The sequence below is a fragment of the Poromitra crassiceps genome, assembly GCF_964638095.1.
Source record: "Poromitra crassiceps genome assembly, chromosome: 26".
NCBI classification, from domain to species: domain Eukaryota; kingdom Metazoa; phylum Chordata; class Actinopteri; order Beryciformes; family Melamphaidae; genus Poromitra; species Poromitra crassiceps.
In genome coordinates this window covers 11,098,927-11,116,849 of record NC_139640.1, presented here as the reverse complement: position 1 = coordinate 11,116,849, position 17,923 = coordinate 11,098,927, and the positions used below count along the sequence as shown (strand labels likewise).

The 17,923-nt window shown below is 45.3% G+C and overlaps 1 protein-coding gene across 1 annotated transcript in view; it reads right to left on the bottom strand.

The window, feature by feature from the left end:
- iglon5 (IgLON family member 5) overlaps window positions 1-14,206 on the bottom strand; it is a gene marked incomplete at both ends in the record, with an annotated part of 194,389 nt that extends 180,183 nt beyond the window's left edge. Inside the window, one exon of the mRNA XM_083661303.1 lies at window positions 14,146-14,206. Within this exon, the coding sequence (XP_083517429.1) occupies window positions 14,146-14,206 (61 nt within the window). The remainder of the gene's footprint in view (window positions 1-14,145) is intronic.
- Between the last annotated feature and the right edge of the window lie 3,717 nt (window positions 14,207-17,923).

Below are 17,923 nucleotides of genomic sequence, written 5' to 3'. Positions count from 1 at the left end.
AAAAAGAGGGGCATGAAAATCACACAATGCTCCCTCTGCCTAACAATATTCATCCCCATCAAGTGTGTAACATCTGCAATCATCAAACAACAAAACATTCTCTCTCTCTCTCTCTCTCTCTCTCTCTCTCTCTCTCTCTCTCTCTCTCTCTCTCTCTCTCTCTCTCTCTCTCTCTCTCTCTCTCTCTCTCTCTCTCTCTCTCTCTCTCTCTCTCTCTCTCTCTCTCTCTCTCTCTCTCAATGCACAGCCTGGCCTGAAGCCTCCAAAACCAAAAAGGATGCTAGTCTTGTGCCCAAGGCTTACATTGGGTTTTCCCCCCCTATATGAACGGCATTGAGGAGAGATCAATGCGAGTTATTAATATCGCCGCTGATGTATATATGAAGACGTCCCGTCGTCTTCCTCCCCGAGGGGCCCGGGCTGCACCAGGCGCTTCCATTGGCTCGCCATTGATTTACTGCTGGCACATGCAGCGGGGGAATTGTTGAAATTCATCTTCGCGTTGGCCCCGAGAAAAGGAGGTATCCCAGAATGCCAGAGGATTTCCAAAGTATATATGAAACGTGTATATTTATCTCGTTGTGAGTGTGTGTGTGTGTGTGTGTGTGCATGGGATTATGCGAGTGCATATGAGGAGCCACCACTTGTTTCGGATTCTGCAGCCACTCAGCTGCCTCTTGAACGCTCCTTCTCTGCCGGGCGTTCAATAAAACATTGCTCGCTCTTAGCTCCTTTTCATTTCAATTATGGTGAGAGCCGCATACTGTTCATGTACATATTCAGCCACGCAGCGACACAGGGCTCTAGCTCTAGCAGGGGGACGGGGCGCGGGCGAAGGACGAGGGAGGTTTGCGTTGGAAGGGAATTACTCCAGTAATTAAACATAGTATAACTACCTGCCCCGCGCTGAAAACGCTCCCAGTTCCTTTCCCTTACACTGAACTCCATATATTAGAAGTGTAATTATCATTGCCAACAAGGCGTGCTGTAATCATTATTTATGGCACTGACACTATGTGTAATTGCCAGCCCCCCAAACCCAATACGAGGGCCGGCGAAGTGTTTATCAAAACCGACAGGAGAACTCTCAAGGGAAGTGAGGTGGCGCCACACCCGCCTCGTCTCCCGTAACCGCCGCGCGGCTAAACACCCGCGAGGGACTTGAACCCGTGACCTCGCCGCCGGAGCGCCGGCCCCCCGATAGCTGCTAAACGCCGCAATGCAGAGGTCTGTATCGCCCCGGCAGGTCACGGGGTCACCGGCTCAGGGCTTATTCATCTCTGTCGTGGCAGTAATTGGAAATGTTTGGAAACCCGTGTAGAGAGAATGTTACGACGATGAATTGTACTTCGCCAATTCACCCGACAGCCGAGCTGTCCCGATCGTTGCTGCTTCACCCCGCTATTCCCCCCCAGTTCCCCTCCCCCACAAACAGGTGCCCTGACCAGCCAGAGGAGATGCTAGTGCAGCGGCCAGGACACAGACAGTACCCTTAACTGGCTTTCCACCCGCAGACACGGCCAATATGCCAGTATGGACGCCCGACCAAGTCGGAGGCAACATGGGGCACGAACCTGCAACCCTAATATAATTCTACATCATTTGGTACAGAGTATTTTACAGTTCTTAATATGGATCTGAAACCTAAATCATCCTGAAATCCAGTAAAAACACTGTCAGTGTTTGCTAGGTGCTACAATTCTTCTGCTTTGCATCCACGAGACAGCTCAGAAAGAGACGAAAATCTAAGAGTACAATCTCAACGTTCATGATGAATAGCTGTTTCACGACTCAATTAAAGTACTTTCAGTGGTTAAATGCAACATCCACAGGCACCTTGACATTTCATTCAACAATGGGTAGTGCCAATTGGACTCTTTTCAACAATTTCCTTTTACATTTTTTTCAAAGTTTCTGTTATTTTAACCTTGACTGATCCACCATGGTCTTGCAATTTGGAATGTCTGAGTTTCCTCTCACTCCATGGTTCCTTCTCCATAGCAACACTTGCTGAGTTAGCTCCACCCGACAACAGAGTAGGTGTAGAGCGATTCTCAAGCTTCCACCCAGCCAGCATGAGAAATTAGGTTTTCGCACAGAATCCACCTCGCCTTTTCATTTTCCATCACAGCGCCTGTCTCTGCCAGTCCTGGGTCAAAACACAGTTTGATCTCCCAAAGTTGTTTGTTTTGACTCTCAGCTATACTGCAGTATGTTCAATGGATAGGTTTAATGATATGTGTGTTGAATACTCCACCACCACCACACACAGCAACACAAATAAAGACCTGCACCCTGCATATTCCAGAGATGCTCACAAGTCATTTTTTGCAAGTCCAAGTCAAGTCTCAAGTCTTTGGTCACAAGTCCAAATCAAGTGTCAAGTCTTTGAGCTCAAGTCCAAGTCAAGTCTCAAGTCTTTGGTCACAAGTCCAAATCAAGTGTCAAGTCTTTGAGCTCAAGTCCAAGTCAAGTCTCAAGTCTTTGGTCACAAGTCCAAATCAAGTGTCAAGTCTTTGAGCTCAAGTCCAAGTCAAGTCTCAAGTCTTTGGTCACAAGGCCAAGTCAAGTCTCAAGTCTTTGGTCACAAGGCCAAGTCAAGTCTCAAGTCTTTGGTCACAAGGCCAAGTCAAGTCTCAAGTCTTTGGTCACAAGGCCAAGTCAAGTCTCAAGACTTTGAGCTCAAGTCCAAGTCAAGTCTCAAGTCTTTGAGCTCAAGTCCAAGTCAAGTCTCAAGTCTTTGAGCTCAAGTCCAAGTCAAGTCTCAAGTCTTTGAGCTCAAGGCCAAGTCAAGTCTCAAGTCTTTGAGCTCAAGTCCAAGTCAAGTCTCAAGTCTCTTATGGATGAGTGTTCTATCATCTGCTGCATGCCATCCGGCCTGCTTAGAACACTGCATAGCTAAAACTAAGAGATTCAAAGCATGTACTGTATTATCCTCACTCCTTTATTAGCATACAGTATCAGCATTGATTGGATGACATCAGTATAGATGTGTGAGTATATAATTAGATTTATAGATGTTAATGCACCAAAAAAATAAAAAAAATAAAAAAAAGATTGTTCACAAATCCCAAAACTCAAGTCCAAGTCAAGTCTCAAGTCTTTGAGGACGAGTCTCAAGTCAAGTCTCAAGTCACTGTGAGTGAGACTTAAGTGCGACTCAAGTCCAAGTCCCAAGTCCAAATCCCCATCTCTGGCATATTCACACCACAAACCCCTCTGAGGCTCTGTGAACAACCATCCAGGCTCTCGAGGCCAAATCCAGGGGCCTCTCACTCCAACACTTACGGATCAATCAAACCTGCCAAAATGGCAACGCGGACGCAAGCCAAGCGTGGAAACACTGTGACTGGATCTCAAAGGGAGGCAGAGGAAACACAAGCCCCTCCAGATTAGGAGCGCAAGGCATCTGTTGATGCTGGCACACCGGAGCATCTCCTCCGCTCTCCATGTCCAAGCCAAGGCTGGTGATCCAGTGGAGCAGTGGGAGCTACGTGCTAACATGTGCTAGGCGTATTGACCCCACTTGGCCCCCCATATGTTGCGGATACAAGGAGGATGGCGGGCACCAAAGCGACCCCGCCTGCTTTCACCTGTGTCCGTGTCCCGTACACTACCTCTTACCACAGCCTTCATCACAGTTGTCAGATAGCGGTGCATGCTGGTGGAAAAAGCCATCTGTTGGACGGTTTAAACATGGCATCAGTGAGTTACAGTATATGCAGCACAGCATGAGAGTGAGATTTAATAACAACTATTATGAATATCTGAAGTATACATCTAAATCTAAGGTATAAATAATTAAAATAATCAAATCATAACAATAATTATTATTATTATTATTAATAATACATATTATTAATTATTAAGTATTGTTATTAATAATAATAATAATAATAATAATAATAATAATAATAATATATTCATAATAATGATGATAATAATCATCATCTTTTTCCCTACATTAATTTGATGCACGCTGTTGACTCATCAGAAATAAACTTCAAACTTTGTATCTCATGTAGCCCCCAGCTCGGGTTTGGACAGATGAAACCTATGCGTCAGTGATAAAAGCTCTAGTTCCTCATATGGCCACATGAGGCTGGCTCCAAAAGAGAGTCGTTCCCTGTTCACCCCATGTTAAAATGCCTGACTTTACAACAGGATTAAACCAGCCTGGTTCAAAAAACAGTTTTGGTCTATATAATGTAGCTAATTTCACCTTTTAGTGAATTTTTTATATAACTCACCCGTTTAGAGTAAAATAGATGAAAGAAAAAACTAGGGCTCACCCCCCAAAAATGCAAAGCTTTGAAGCTTCTAGGGCTGTACCGAATATCATTTTTTCAATTTTGATTATTCTATTGAGGTTTTCCACTAATATCTGAATGTCTGCTGTGATGTCATCATGACTAACCCCCCCCCCCCCCCCCAAAATTGAATAAAGTGGTATTAATATTAATAATTGAATATTCTTTTTTTTATTTGAATGTCAGAATTATGAACGAATATTCGAATATCCGAGTACAGCCCTAGAAGCTTCAATCGTTGCCATGGTTATGTAACGGCGGTGGAAGTAAAGTTGTATATATTGTAGTTTGCATATTTACATATTGTATTGTTTCTTGCTTCTTTCTAGCAACAATATGTTGATACTGCTGTTTTTGCTCTGCAGCTTACCTACGGGAATTTGTGTAACTTTTTATTGTTTAATTAGTTGTTGATGTCATTGATGCTACTGCTGCTGTAACGCCAGAATTTCCCTTCGGGGATGAATAAAGTACCGTAAATTCCGGACTATAAGCCGCGGCTTTTTTCCCGTTTTTTGGCCCCTGCGGCTTATATAACGGTGCGTCTTATCTATGGATTTTTTCAGAAAAAAAAAAAAAAAAAAAAAAAATCTCTCTTTTTTAGCACTCTTTCTAACTATAAATCCACTTCTGTTTTAATTTCCTCTCTTGCCCTCTTTTCACCACACCGCGGACACTGTGTGCACTGTAAAAATAAACAACGGTGGTGTTGTGTTATGTTGTTTTGTTGAAATGTTGTAATACGGTAAATGGGAGCTTCCTCAAACAGCCATCTCTTCCCGACAATCCCCTCTGTGCGTGACCACTTACATATGGTAATTACGGTAAGCAAACGGCCACTCGGGCAACAACTCCCTCCCCCGACTACCAGGAGAAAATCACAAACTTCGGCGAATTCACACAAAGGAAGATCAAGGAATATTCACAACAAGACGAGCAGTAGAAGCAACACTCTCACTTACCATGGGGAAGGTACGCAGAAATTCACACGAGGCAGCTTTCAAGTTGAAAGCAGTCAATCTCGCATTAAAAGAGAGCAGCCGCCGATCAAACAGAGCAGCCGCGCGTAACCTGGGCAAAAGGGACTGTCCGTCCGGGGGAGAACTACTGAACAACTCCCTCCCGACTATCAGGAGAAAATCACAAACTTCGGCGAATTCACACAAAGGAAGATCACGGAATATTATAGGAGTGTGAAAACATCCACAATTACCAACGGGTTCCAAAACGCTGGACTGCTGCGGGATGAAGAGGATGACGCCACGGGGACTGCCCCCTAGTCCGATACCTCACGAGTCCGATACCTCACGAGTCCGACACCTCATGGTTTTGGGTTAGGGTCTGGGGGAGGTTAGGTTTAGGCGTGGGGGTGGGAGAGGTTAGGTTTTGGGTTAGGGTCTGGGGGATGTTAGGTTTAGGCGTGGGGGTGGGAGAGGTTAGGTTTTGGGTTAGGGTCTGGGGGAAGTTAGCCTCTTTTTTCGGACTCGTGAGGTGTCGGACTCGTGAGGTATCGGACTCGTGCCATGGCACCTGAAGGAGAGAGGAGAGTGGTTGACGAAGCCACCCTGAACCTGTTCGTTTCCGACACTGAAGATGAGGACTTTGGTGGTTTCAGTACGCAGGAAGAAGAGGAAGACGAGGATTAGTGACTTGACTTCTCTGGTTACAGGTTTGCTGCACATATACGGTAGCCTATTGTTGTGTGATTTTGTCTGGGGATTAGTGACCTGACTTTTGTTTTGTTTTGTTGAAATGTTAATAAATGGGAGCTTCCCCAAACAGCGATCTCTTTCCCGACATTCCTCTCTGTGCACGAACCCTTTCATATGGTAATTAAACATCAAAACACCCGCGGCTTATAGTCCAGTGCGGCTTATAGAAGAAAAAAATAGTCAATTTTGGTCCCGCGGCTTATACACCGGTGCGTCTTATAGTCCGGAATTTACGGTATATCTATCTATCTATCTATCTATCTATCTATATATCTGTCTGTCTGTCTGTCTATCTATCTATCTGTCTGTCTGTCTGTCTGTCTGTCTGTCTGTCTGTCTGTCTGTCTGTCTGTCTGTCTGTCTGTCTGTCTGTCTGTCTGTCTGTCTGTCTGTCTGTCTATCTATCTGTCTGTCTGTCTGTCTGTCTGTCTATCTATCTATCTATCTATCTATCTATCTATCTGTCTATCTATCTATCTATCTATCTATCTATCTATCTATCTATCTATCTATCTGTCTGGTAATCAAAGTCCAAATCATCAGTCGAATGCTTTGTTTTTTTAGCTCCTCCTCTCCTCCTCCACATGCACAGCCAGCTATCGTGAGGTGTACAGTGTAGCTTCGTCAGGCAGTCTCTAGTTTCCTGGCTGGGCGGGGTCCTTTGGGCCAACACTGTTTTTAACACGGAAAACCTACTCCACACCACCACCGGCATGCGCAGTACGACAAAACAAATGCACCTTGCCTTCAAACGGCCAGCAGGCAGCAGCCACAGACAGACAGTGAGCTGCAGACCATTAAGAGCTTATGTTCTTTCCTCATTTCAACCCAGCATGAGCAATGTTACAAGTGTTTGTTTTGTGATGAACTTGCAGCAGTGACAGATACACAGCTCTCCTTGACGAGGCCATGTTCACATTACGGGCAAATCCGATTTGCTGATAAAGTCATTAATCATCATTATCCTGATTGGTTTCCCAAATCTGATTTGGGAGTGTGTCCGCACTGCCACAAATCTGATTCTCAAGTCGGATCTGTGTGTCCAGACCTAAACAGCCTATCTGCATGGGTTGCTATGGTAACGACGTGGGCGTCAGTAAATACGTACTTTGGTGACGTGGTTTTCATGCGCGGAAGCATTTGATCATGAGTTGCGAGTGACGTTCAAATCAGATTTGGTGGATCTGCGCGTCCGCACTCAAGTCACATCAGTCGAAAGCAGATTGGAAACTACCTCCATATGTGGTTTGGGACAAGTGACACAAATCAGACTTGGAGCGTCCAGACTCATAAAAGCAATCTGGATAAAGTCATTAATAGGTCACTAAAGTTCACAAATGAGATTTGGCCTCCTAGTCTGAACAGAGAGCAGGGAGAAGTCCACTAACGTTACGTTACAAACCAACGTGATGAGCCCACCTGAATAAATCAACATTTTGTGTCAAATAATAACATGCACACTCCGTGCCTATAACCTTGATGGCTGCGTCAGACTGAGAGCAGTTACAGAAAATGAAAATCCAGAGCATCAGGCCAGATGAGGAGCTCCGCGTCCACCGGTGTTGTGTCACCAAGAAAGTTTACTGTGAGCCGTGTTGTGCAAAATGTTGACAAAGAAGAAGAAACTATACAATCTTTCAACCCAATGTGAGCACACGTTTGTTTATTTGTTCCTGTTTGGCTGTAGTGTTGACTGCTGTGTGTCACAGCACTGCAGTTGTCTGATATTCGAGCCGCTACTACATCGCCACAGCCCGAGAACGCACAGCGTTACCAGAGTTTATCTTTATTTTTGATGGTTGTCACCGTGACTCAGTCCATATTTTCTACACGGTCTCTGGTAGCACCACATACAGAAGCACTGTTCCTCCAATTATCTTCTTTGCTCAAATCAATGATGGCATTACCGTCATAATCAAATCTCGCGGGTTTCTCTCATAACAGCCATGGTTTGTGTGGAGGGTAAATTGTTTAATTTGGTGTGGGGGTGTGTGCTTATATGCTCAAGCCTTAATTAGCCCTGATTGGGAAAAATACGTGGGCAGCAAAGTGTCACAGCGCGACGTCTCCAGCGGATATGAAACTGCTTTTGAGTAAAGTGCGGAAAGCTTGTGTGTCAGAATGTGTAGATATTGACTGTATATAATATATATGGATATATATATATATATATGGAGAGTGGGTACCAACCAGGCCATCACCACCCTCAAGTTGTTCTTTCACACAAATGTAAAGTGTGAAGGGACAATACATGAGGTAGAGGAAAGGAAAGGGATGACAGCATGCCAGGAGTTGGGCATTAAATCCATGGAGTAGTGAGGGCATGGTACAGTCTGTGCATTCACCACGCATAGTGAGGGCATGGTACAGTCTGTGCATTCACCACGCACACCAAGCCAGCAAAAGGTGTTTTTACAGAACAAAAATGCATTTGTTTGTTTTGGAACCTGACATGTAGGTGAATCAATCTATGAAAAAAAAGCACTTAACCCCAAAAAAATTGAAACAAAAGGTTTCTCAATGGATTCTGGTAGTATTGGGTCTCCTAAATAACATACTAAAAGTCTACCAAAATCTACCTCCCAGAAAGCCGCCGTTTCCAAGATGGCGCCCCAAATGGCGGCGAGGAGCTTAAAATGGCTATATCTCAAATTCAGAAAATGATGCAAAGGATTTTTCAACTGATTCTGTTACCCCTGGACATGCTTACGAACATACTAAAAATCCAGGAAAATACACCTAACAGACAGGCTTAATTTTCAAGATGGCATCCAAAATGGTGTCCGACCAAGCTTAAAATGACTATATATCGCAATAGAAATGAATTATACGAATGATTTTTCACTTGATTCTGGTACCTCTAGTCATGCTTATGAACATAGTAAAAAACTAGGAAAGTACACCTTCCGGAAAGGCTTCATTTTCAAGATAGTGTCCAAAAAGGCGATCGGGGAGCTTAGAATGGCTATATCTCAAATAGAAAAAAATGTTACAAAGGATTGTTTTAACTTCTGGTACCTCTATACATTAAGAACAAGCAAACAATCTAGATAAATATATCTGCTAGAAATGTGTCATTTTCATCAGGGCCATCCATTAACTCATTGAGTGCCAGCCACTTTTGGAGAACGAACGCTCCCAGTGCCAGAGTTTCAGAGCGTTTTCAGTGATTTCTCGAGGCCCACACCGAAAATAAACACCGAACACGCACAAAGAACGATGAGACTCTCTTCTATCATCTGCAAAAAAAAGTTTATTGATACCATTTTCCGTTCTTTAGTTATGAGCCGGAGAAGATAGGCTGTTTGAGCAAAAAGACAGGTTTCAAATTATAAGCTGAGATATTCAGCCTTTTGTGAAATGAAGCATTTCAAGCACATTCACTGACTCTAGCTAATATTTTCTGATGTAGTGACGTGGTGTAGTTGTGTGGTGCCTGCGTGCCCCACCCCCCTCTCCCCCCCCTCAGCTGCAAACTCCTCCCCACACTAACACACAGCCTACACGCACCCAGTCTATTTTCGGAGCGCTTCGTTTTTGTGCGCCGGGCGGCTCCCAGCGCGACAAGGAAATGGCAAACCGGACTGCAGGGAAAGGTTTGGCCCTTCAACGTCGGGTGCTGCCTTTCTGGCGGGTAATCATGTGGAGAAACTATATGCAGACAGACAGACAGAGGCAGAGGAGCTCAGTTGTGTGCGTGGATTGACTGCGGTTCGCAGACAACGTCAGCTGCAGACAGAGCAATCTATATGGCTCTGGCTGCAGCATGCATCGGTTTCTCTTTGACCATGGCTTTTTCCTCCTGTTTTCCGGACCTTTCTGTAATCTGGAGAGCACTGTCGCCACCTAATGAGTCCGTAAAATAGGTTATACACCTTCAATAGCTCCCATATTTGTACATGAGATGCCTGAGGCTTTGATCCACGTCCCACCGTCAAAAAACGCAATTGACGAACATACTCGTCCTTGGCACTCTACGTTACTAAACAAAATGACGAACATACTCGTCCATGGCACTCAATGAGTTAAAGACAACACACATCAAAGAAGAGGAAACAATATTCATCCCATTGTCAACTTCACTGCTGAGACAGAGTTATCAGGTAAGAAAGAGGAGTTCCTGTCAAGAGATCTGAATAAACAGAGACTGATCAAAATGATAAGTGATGAACTGAAAGAACGGAATTGCACTGTGGTCAATTCACTTGGAGATGCTGATGTAGACATAGTAAGGGCCGCAGTGGGATCATCTCTTCTTCACACCACTACGCTGATTGGAGAAGATACTGATCTCCTCGTCTTACTCCTTTACTATGCACAGAGAGATAGTAAGGGCCTTTATTTCAGATCAGACAAGTCGAAAGCTGATGGCAGTTTTAAAGTGTATGCCATAAACCATTTGAAAGAAGTACTCGGATATGAAGTGTGTTCTCAGTTGATGTTCATCCACGCTGTGACTGGCTGTGACACAACTTCTCGGATCTTCGGAGTTGGCAAAAAGACTGCGTTCCAGAAACTTGTAAAAGGTGATCCTGTCATTCGGGCTTGTGCCAATGCATTCACTGTACCAAACCAGACAACAGATGTGATCGATGACCTTGGGTGCCAAGCAATGGCTGTCCTCTTTGGTGGGAAGTGCACAGATTCGCTTGCGACAATGCGATATAACATTTTCAGCAAGAAGGTTGTCTCAGCTTCATCAACTGTAACGCCTGAACGTCTACCACCAACTGAGTCGGCTACCATATTTCACTGTCGTAGAGCATACTACCAAGTCATGGTCTGGATGGGAACAGATGATGGTATGGATGCCCTAGACTGGGGGTGGAACCTGCAGGACAATAGATTTGTCCCACTCATGTCAACAATGAATGTTGCTCCAGACAGCCTCTTGAAGGTCATTCATTGTAACTGTACCACTGCCTGCAAGACACTCCGCTGCTCATGCAGGAAACATGGACTACCTTGTACAACTGTCTGTGGACCATGTCAACTTCAGGAATGTGACAATCAACAAGTTTCACCCAGTGGATCTTGAAGATGATGAATAAAGACCACAATAAGTGTGCAATTTATTGTGTTCAACACCAAAACCAGCTTTTTAGGTTGAATAGTAACCATTTTTAAGATATATGCCAATGTAAGCTACTGGCAGCCATTTTGAAAATGACACATTTCTAGCAGATATATTTATCTAGATTGTTTGCTTGTTCTTAATGTATAGAGGTACCAGAAGTTAAAACAATCATTTGTAACATTTTTTTCTATTTGAGATATAGCCATTCTAAGCTCCCCGATCGCCTTTTTGGACACTATCTTGAAAATGAAGCCTTTTTGGAAGGTGCATTTTCCTAGTTCTTTAGTATGTTCCTAAGTATGTCTAGGGGTACCAGAATCAAGTGACAAAATTATTTGTATATTTTTTCTATTGAGATATATAGCCATTTTAAGCTTGGTCGGACACCATTTTGGATGCCATCTTGAAAATTAAGCCTTTCTGTTAGGTGTATTTTCCTGGATTTTTAGTATGTTCGTAAGCATGTCCAGGGGTAACAGAATCAGTTGAAAAATCCTTTGCATCATTTTCTGAATTTGAGATATAGCCATTTTAAGCTCCTCGCCGCCATCTGGGCCGCCATCTTGGAAACGGCGGCTTTCTGGGAGGTAGATTTTGGTAGACTTTTAGTATGTTATTTAGGAGACCCAATACTACTAGAATCCATTGAGAAACCTTTTGTTTCAATTTTTTGGGGGTTAAACCATATATTGACTCACCTAATGTTAGACTTTTCGAGGCAGCTGGACATCGTGAGAACGAGGTCACGATCACCAGTGGTGCAGACCAATCAGCGTCTGAGGAAGGAGGAGGCGGTCCTACAGGAAGTGGTTGACGTTAGCCTGTGATAGTCGCTTCTAGACAGATGGTTCATCCGATCACCTGCCAACAATTTTTTGAAACCAGTTTCCAATATCGAGTTCCCAGATGGTTCTGTGAAACCAACCATCTGGCAGTGTCAGGTTATGCCGTTGTAGCAGTAGGTCTGAAATGCTTGTTTCCTATCTGCTTCTCAGTGTCATTGAAGGTAAGAAAGACAAAATGCCACTCTCTCTCTTAACGGTGTTTATATGCCAAATGGATAAATGAGTGATAATCACTGTCAAGAGTAAATCAATTTTTCTCAATTTTGCCAAACACAGCAGATGTAGGACAGTCATTCAGGAGTTAGTCTTACACGGTACCCCAGCACTAATAACTCATACATAGTCTGCCAGACAGTGGTGGTGAGGGAATTGGGCAACCATCTAGACTGGACGGGTTCTTCACTGTTGCATGATTTAACAAGCAGAGGAGCATGCCCTTTTAACAGTCATGTTCTTCCTGTATAATGCATGCAGTCCTCCTCCTAAGACGGACGTGTGGTGGACCTAAAGCAGCCAGGAGCCTGAGGAGCGCGGAGGATCCCTCTCCAAGATGAATCGCTTTTCACTCACTTGCAAATACGCCCAGCTTGCATCGATTCAAAACCATTCTTCTCAGTCACCGACACTGGATTGCACGATTTTGCCGAAGCTTCATATTGCCGACCAACAGGTTGCAAATTCAGAAGGCTGAAAGCTGAGAGCTGCGAGGCAGTACGATGGTGCTACAGGGTTGGCTTGTGAGGGTATTGTGTGTGCAGTGTTTGTGTTGCAGTGTGGGTCCTGCAGGGCCGGCCGGTCTGCTCTCTGCCTGGTGTGGAGAAGGCAAGCCGAGCATGACCAGCTGGGCTCTGCTGCCCACACGGAGCTGAGGAGCAGGGGGTTATAGTGAGGCTGTTAACCTCACATCTTATTGCTCTGACACATCAATTATTGTTATTAAGGGCCAGAGGCATTTATTTAGATACTGATTTCCCACGTGGCCCAGAGGAGACTAATTGAGCCAGGTGTGTGCATGTGTGCGTGCGTGCGTACGTGTGTGCGTACGTGTGTGTGTACGTGCATGTGTGTGTGTGTGCATGTGTCCATATGTGCAGGGGGAATAGAGTGCTTGGTGAGTATGCACACGCATTATGAACAACATCACATACTACGGTGAGGATAATTAGATCAAAAATATTCAACTGCATTTTCAAAATTCCCAGGTCTGCATTCCCAGTGGAAGACTCTCTCTCTCTCTCTCTCTCTCTCTCTCTCTCTCTCTCTCTCTCTCTCTCTCTCTCTCTCTCTCTCTCTCTCTCTCTCTCTCTCTCTCTCTCTCTCTCTCTCTCTGTTTGTGTTATTAATAATGAAGCTCATCTGAACCTTCTGCTGCCTGCTGCACTTATCTCACAGCTGGAAGAGGTTTTAGAGTTGGAAGGATTTTGGAGGCCATGTATGTTTTAAGTCAATGTGTTTTTCAGTCATGCGTGAGATGCTGCTGCTGCTGCCTGTGAGAGAGAGAGAGAGAGAGAGAGAGAGAGAGAGAGAGGGAAGGCTCCACTACTCAGCCAGTGCATGTTTGGGAAGCCCCCCCCCCCCCCCCCAACACATACACACACACACAAGCACCCCCCACCCCCCCCCCCCAACAACTCCCCTCATCCTTAACCATCCTCTCTCTCTCTCTCTCTCTCTATCGACCTTGGTCTTGAAGACAGAGAACAAAACACACACTCTCTCTCTCTCTCTCTCTCTCTCTCTCTGTGCACTAGTGGTGCGTCGTGTGCGTGGGACCATTCATGTCACGTAAAGGAATGTTCAGTGAAGAACAGGGATGGGAGTCTGCCCCCCCCCCCCCTCCACCTAGAAGTAAACATCTTAACATGCATCACTCGTAGCTTTACACTGGAACGCAAGGTTGGCTTGGAGATGAACCTGGTGCTGCGCTCACACGCACGCACGCACGCACGTACACACAAGCACGCACGCAGCACGACGCACACATATAGCATCACACTGAGCAAATGGAAAACTGGCGCGCCATGGCACAGCAGAGCAGACACGCGTGATTCATAGGCAGGTAGACCCCCCTCTCGTCATTAGTATTCACCTCCACCACCGGTTTCAGAAATGAAAGAGGCGAAGATGCATCGCGTCGAGCCGCGCCATGCAGCAGCCATCACCACCAGAATGTCAAAGTAGCCCCCAAGAACTTAGCCTACCTTTCGACAGCAGCACCAGCAGCACCGAGGCAAACGCGTTCCGCAACACGGGGCAGCCCATGATGGAGTTGTGATTGATTTCTCTGCTTGTTTCTTGCAACGAAACGCCGTCCTATTCCTCCTGTATGGTACAGTTACGATACAAAAAGCACACAGGGAATGTCCAGCCAGTGTCAACAGCAATAGTCCTCCAGTGTCAACAGCAAATAGTCCTCCTCCGCTACATGTGACTGGTCGAAAACATCAGTCTTATCCACTTGACTTTTCCCTTTGATGACCCCCCGTCCGAGGAGGCGGAGGAGAGGGCTGTTGTTTATCTTCTCAATGGAGCCTCACTCAAGCACCAAAATGTTGAAGCTCCCCCTTAAAAAAACACAAATATCCCAGACAGACACTATGTTAGTTTAGCTTTCAGTGCCTTGAAAAGAGGAAAAATAGGAGCCGAAGGTAAAATGTCAGCTGTCCAATGACTTGACATATATTTTTGGTAGAATACGGGATGGAGATCTGTGCGTCCTGGCAAGTCGCAAGTCGCCACTTCAGAGCGTTGATTATCCTGCTCCTGTATGTCTCTGTTGGTATGCAGCGCGTCCCGTCGACCCGCACTCACAGGCAGCAGCAGCACTGGATGCGAGGCGCACAAGAAAGCGCATGATTGACAGCTCAAGGATAGCCCCCGTCTTCCAATCATCAGTCCCAAGGAAGGAGGCGGGATTTACGATTGCGCCGATGCTCCGCACCGAGAGGCTGGCCGAGGAGCCGCGCTGGCCAATCGGAGGCGCACGGTAGGCGGGCAAAGCGCTAGGCGAGCACGGCGCGGCGATAATGCAATGTGATTTATAGTCAGGTCTGTGTTGCTGCAGTACTCAGAGAAAACAGTCCACAGGGGGACAGGCAGGCAGGCGTTATAAATACAGGGACGGAGGTGGGGTTGAGTGAGGGGCAGGTGGAGCCAGATGGAAACGCTGGATGAGACAGTAGACAGACAGAGGGGGTTGTGCTGTTGATGAGCAGATGTTGCACATTTGAGGAGAATGAATATTGGTTGGTTAATAGAGGAAACGTGAAGCTTGTAGAGTGTGAGGCAACTGACCGCATACAGAAATTAGACTGGAAGTGTATTGATTGCATATAAGTCAAATGGAAATGTAATACGTAAAGTAATCCTACATTTTAAATAATGTCTTGGACTATTTTCAATAATGAAGACTACCCAGCAAACATCGTCTTGACCGCGACATCACCAGACGATAGAATTGTGGTTTGGCATCTACCATCTAAGTCTGACGTTCTCTCCACATTCCTCCAAAGTAACGTTTAGACTGTCACTTCAAAACAAAAAATATTGACCTCATATTGCTTTGAAAACACCACATGTAGGTGTCTTTTGTGTTTTTGTTGAATAAAATGACGTTTGATTGACAATTTACCTGTTGTGTGATCAGATACTCACAGTGTGATATGCACTCCACCTGCAATGACGACTTTTATTGAACGCACTTTTCTTTTTTTAATATGAAAACACGTTTATGTCATATAAGTGCAAGTGTCTCTTGCTATGGGCTTGTATTTATCACAAACTTCCTGAATCCTGTGGTATTGTCCCATTTCTCTTGCCTTAACTAAACGCAGTGTTGTGGGTTTTTGGATGTGCTATGCTGTCTGCTAAAGTCACGTTGGTTATATTATCGTAAATGATATAAATATACCTGTCTCATCGCTGGTTGAAATCATGAAACAGAATTAGCGAGGCAGCTAGCCTATCAACGCAACTTCCAGTCGGGACCGTCAAAATGCTAAGTGCTCAATGTTAAGTATCTCTATATATGACCAAATCCGAAGCATTTGTAACTAATTTGGTGGCCTAATGGATAAGACACATGACTGCGAAGCGGGCGCCGCAGGATCGAATCCCGCATGAGGTGCGATCTTTTGTCTTTCAAAAATCGTTGAATCTGGACACGTTGTGGGGAAGTAGAGGAATTACGTCGCTAAGATTTCCATTCAGAATATATAATTAGACCCTGACTAGATGTAGTGGTTTGACGTGCAGCAGACGGTCGTTATACGTGAAAATGTTTGCTGGGTACTTAACAGCTAACGCCCAGTTCAGGTCATATCACAGTGCACGCCCCCTTTCTTTGAGGTTGTATAACCCATTCATTGTTAGGCTCGCCCCCTTTCTCTGATGCTGTCTCCTCACCCATTCACAGTTTACCACACATGTGGCAATAACCAATCAGCCCAAGGTATTCCTCTCCAGCTGATCCCAATCACCTAATCAGCGTAGTATATCAGGTCCATGTTTTGTTATGTGCTGTGTATGTGCCTTGTGTCAATAGGCTCGTTTGAGATGAGCAAATTCTGCGCAGATTCGACCAGCGCCTTGCTTGCCCCGTTGCATGATGGTTAGAAAGTTGTCCGACTTGCTCCGTCCTGCCCGACTGTGTGAGTCACGTGACTCTCGCGAGAGCGAGGCGGGCGCAGATTTGGAGCGAGGCGCCGCAGTTGCTCCCCACCAACTGCGCCCGACTGTGGCTGACAGAGGATGACGAGAAACGCATCAAGCTGAGCGCCCATTGGTTCAACACAGGTGCATCACAAACCCACAGTGAAGTGTAGAAACTTCAATTTTATATCTATTCCAAGCTGTCACTCCATATTTTACATAAATACCACCTGGAATGCCTACATTAAAATAAAAATAAGGAATCTGAAGGGCTGTGTTATTTGAGCAGTGAGTGTGGGTGGCGCTAATGCATGTTTTAATTTGTTTACAAACCGCTGTTAAACAAAACTGTAGAAGAAGAAAAGCAGCAGCGAGTGTGCCGTCGGGGGTGTTCGACTTGTTGACGCCTCGCCTGACTGTGCTCGCCTGCTCTCGTCTGCTTTCCAGGCGAGGCGGCAGTCAACTCAAACAAGCCTATTCTCAGTTGCTGATCATCATCGCTGAAGCAGTTGTTTTTGCCCCACCTCCTCCCCTGACCACCACCATCGTCATGACTCCTGATTGAAGAATTCCCTATGGGGGATTTCCTATCCTATTCTTCACTGACGACGCCCTCTCATCATCTCAGGAGAGCGTCATCATATCATGGAGTCATACGCCAACATTAATTTGTTGTATCATTAAAGCTTGTTAAACTTTCTACTAGTCTCTCATGATTGAATTTGCCATGTACAGGCTACATGCAGTTTTTGGCTTAAAATGAATGAAAATGTTGAGCGACAGAACCGCCAATAATAATTGTGGCTGGCTTCACTGAACTCCAAAACCTTACAAGGCAGCTGGATTCACGTGAGATCATGAGATTACGATCACATGACAAATCCATTGCCACCCTCCACTATTGGTTTGAAAATGAACCACCATTGGTTAGCACCAATCAGCATCCTATGAGGCAGCTATAGGGGCCGGCTTTGGTGTGACGCCAGCGAGAGCGAGACCATGATAGACGTGATAAACAGATGCTTCATCCAGTCACCTGCTATGTATTTTTTTGAAAGTGCCTGCATAGATACAGTCGGTCTGTGTGGGAAACGCCCACAAACTGTTACTACGGCTGGCGTGCGAGTGGGGTAAAAAAGAACATATCTCAATGGGTTAACTCACCAAAGGACAGTGCTGTGGCTCTACACTACAGGATTGGGGATTCTAGAGCAGGTGCATAGCCTATACGTCTGTTCAGATGTGAATTCACTGCTGTGGTTGAATCCCGGCCGATCCTGTCTGCCTGGGCTGGACTAGCAGCTAAATGCTAACTATGCTGGATGGAGA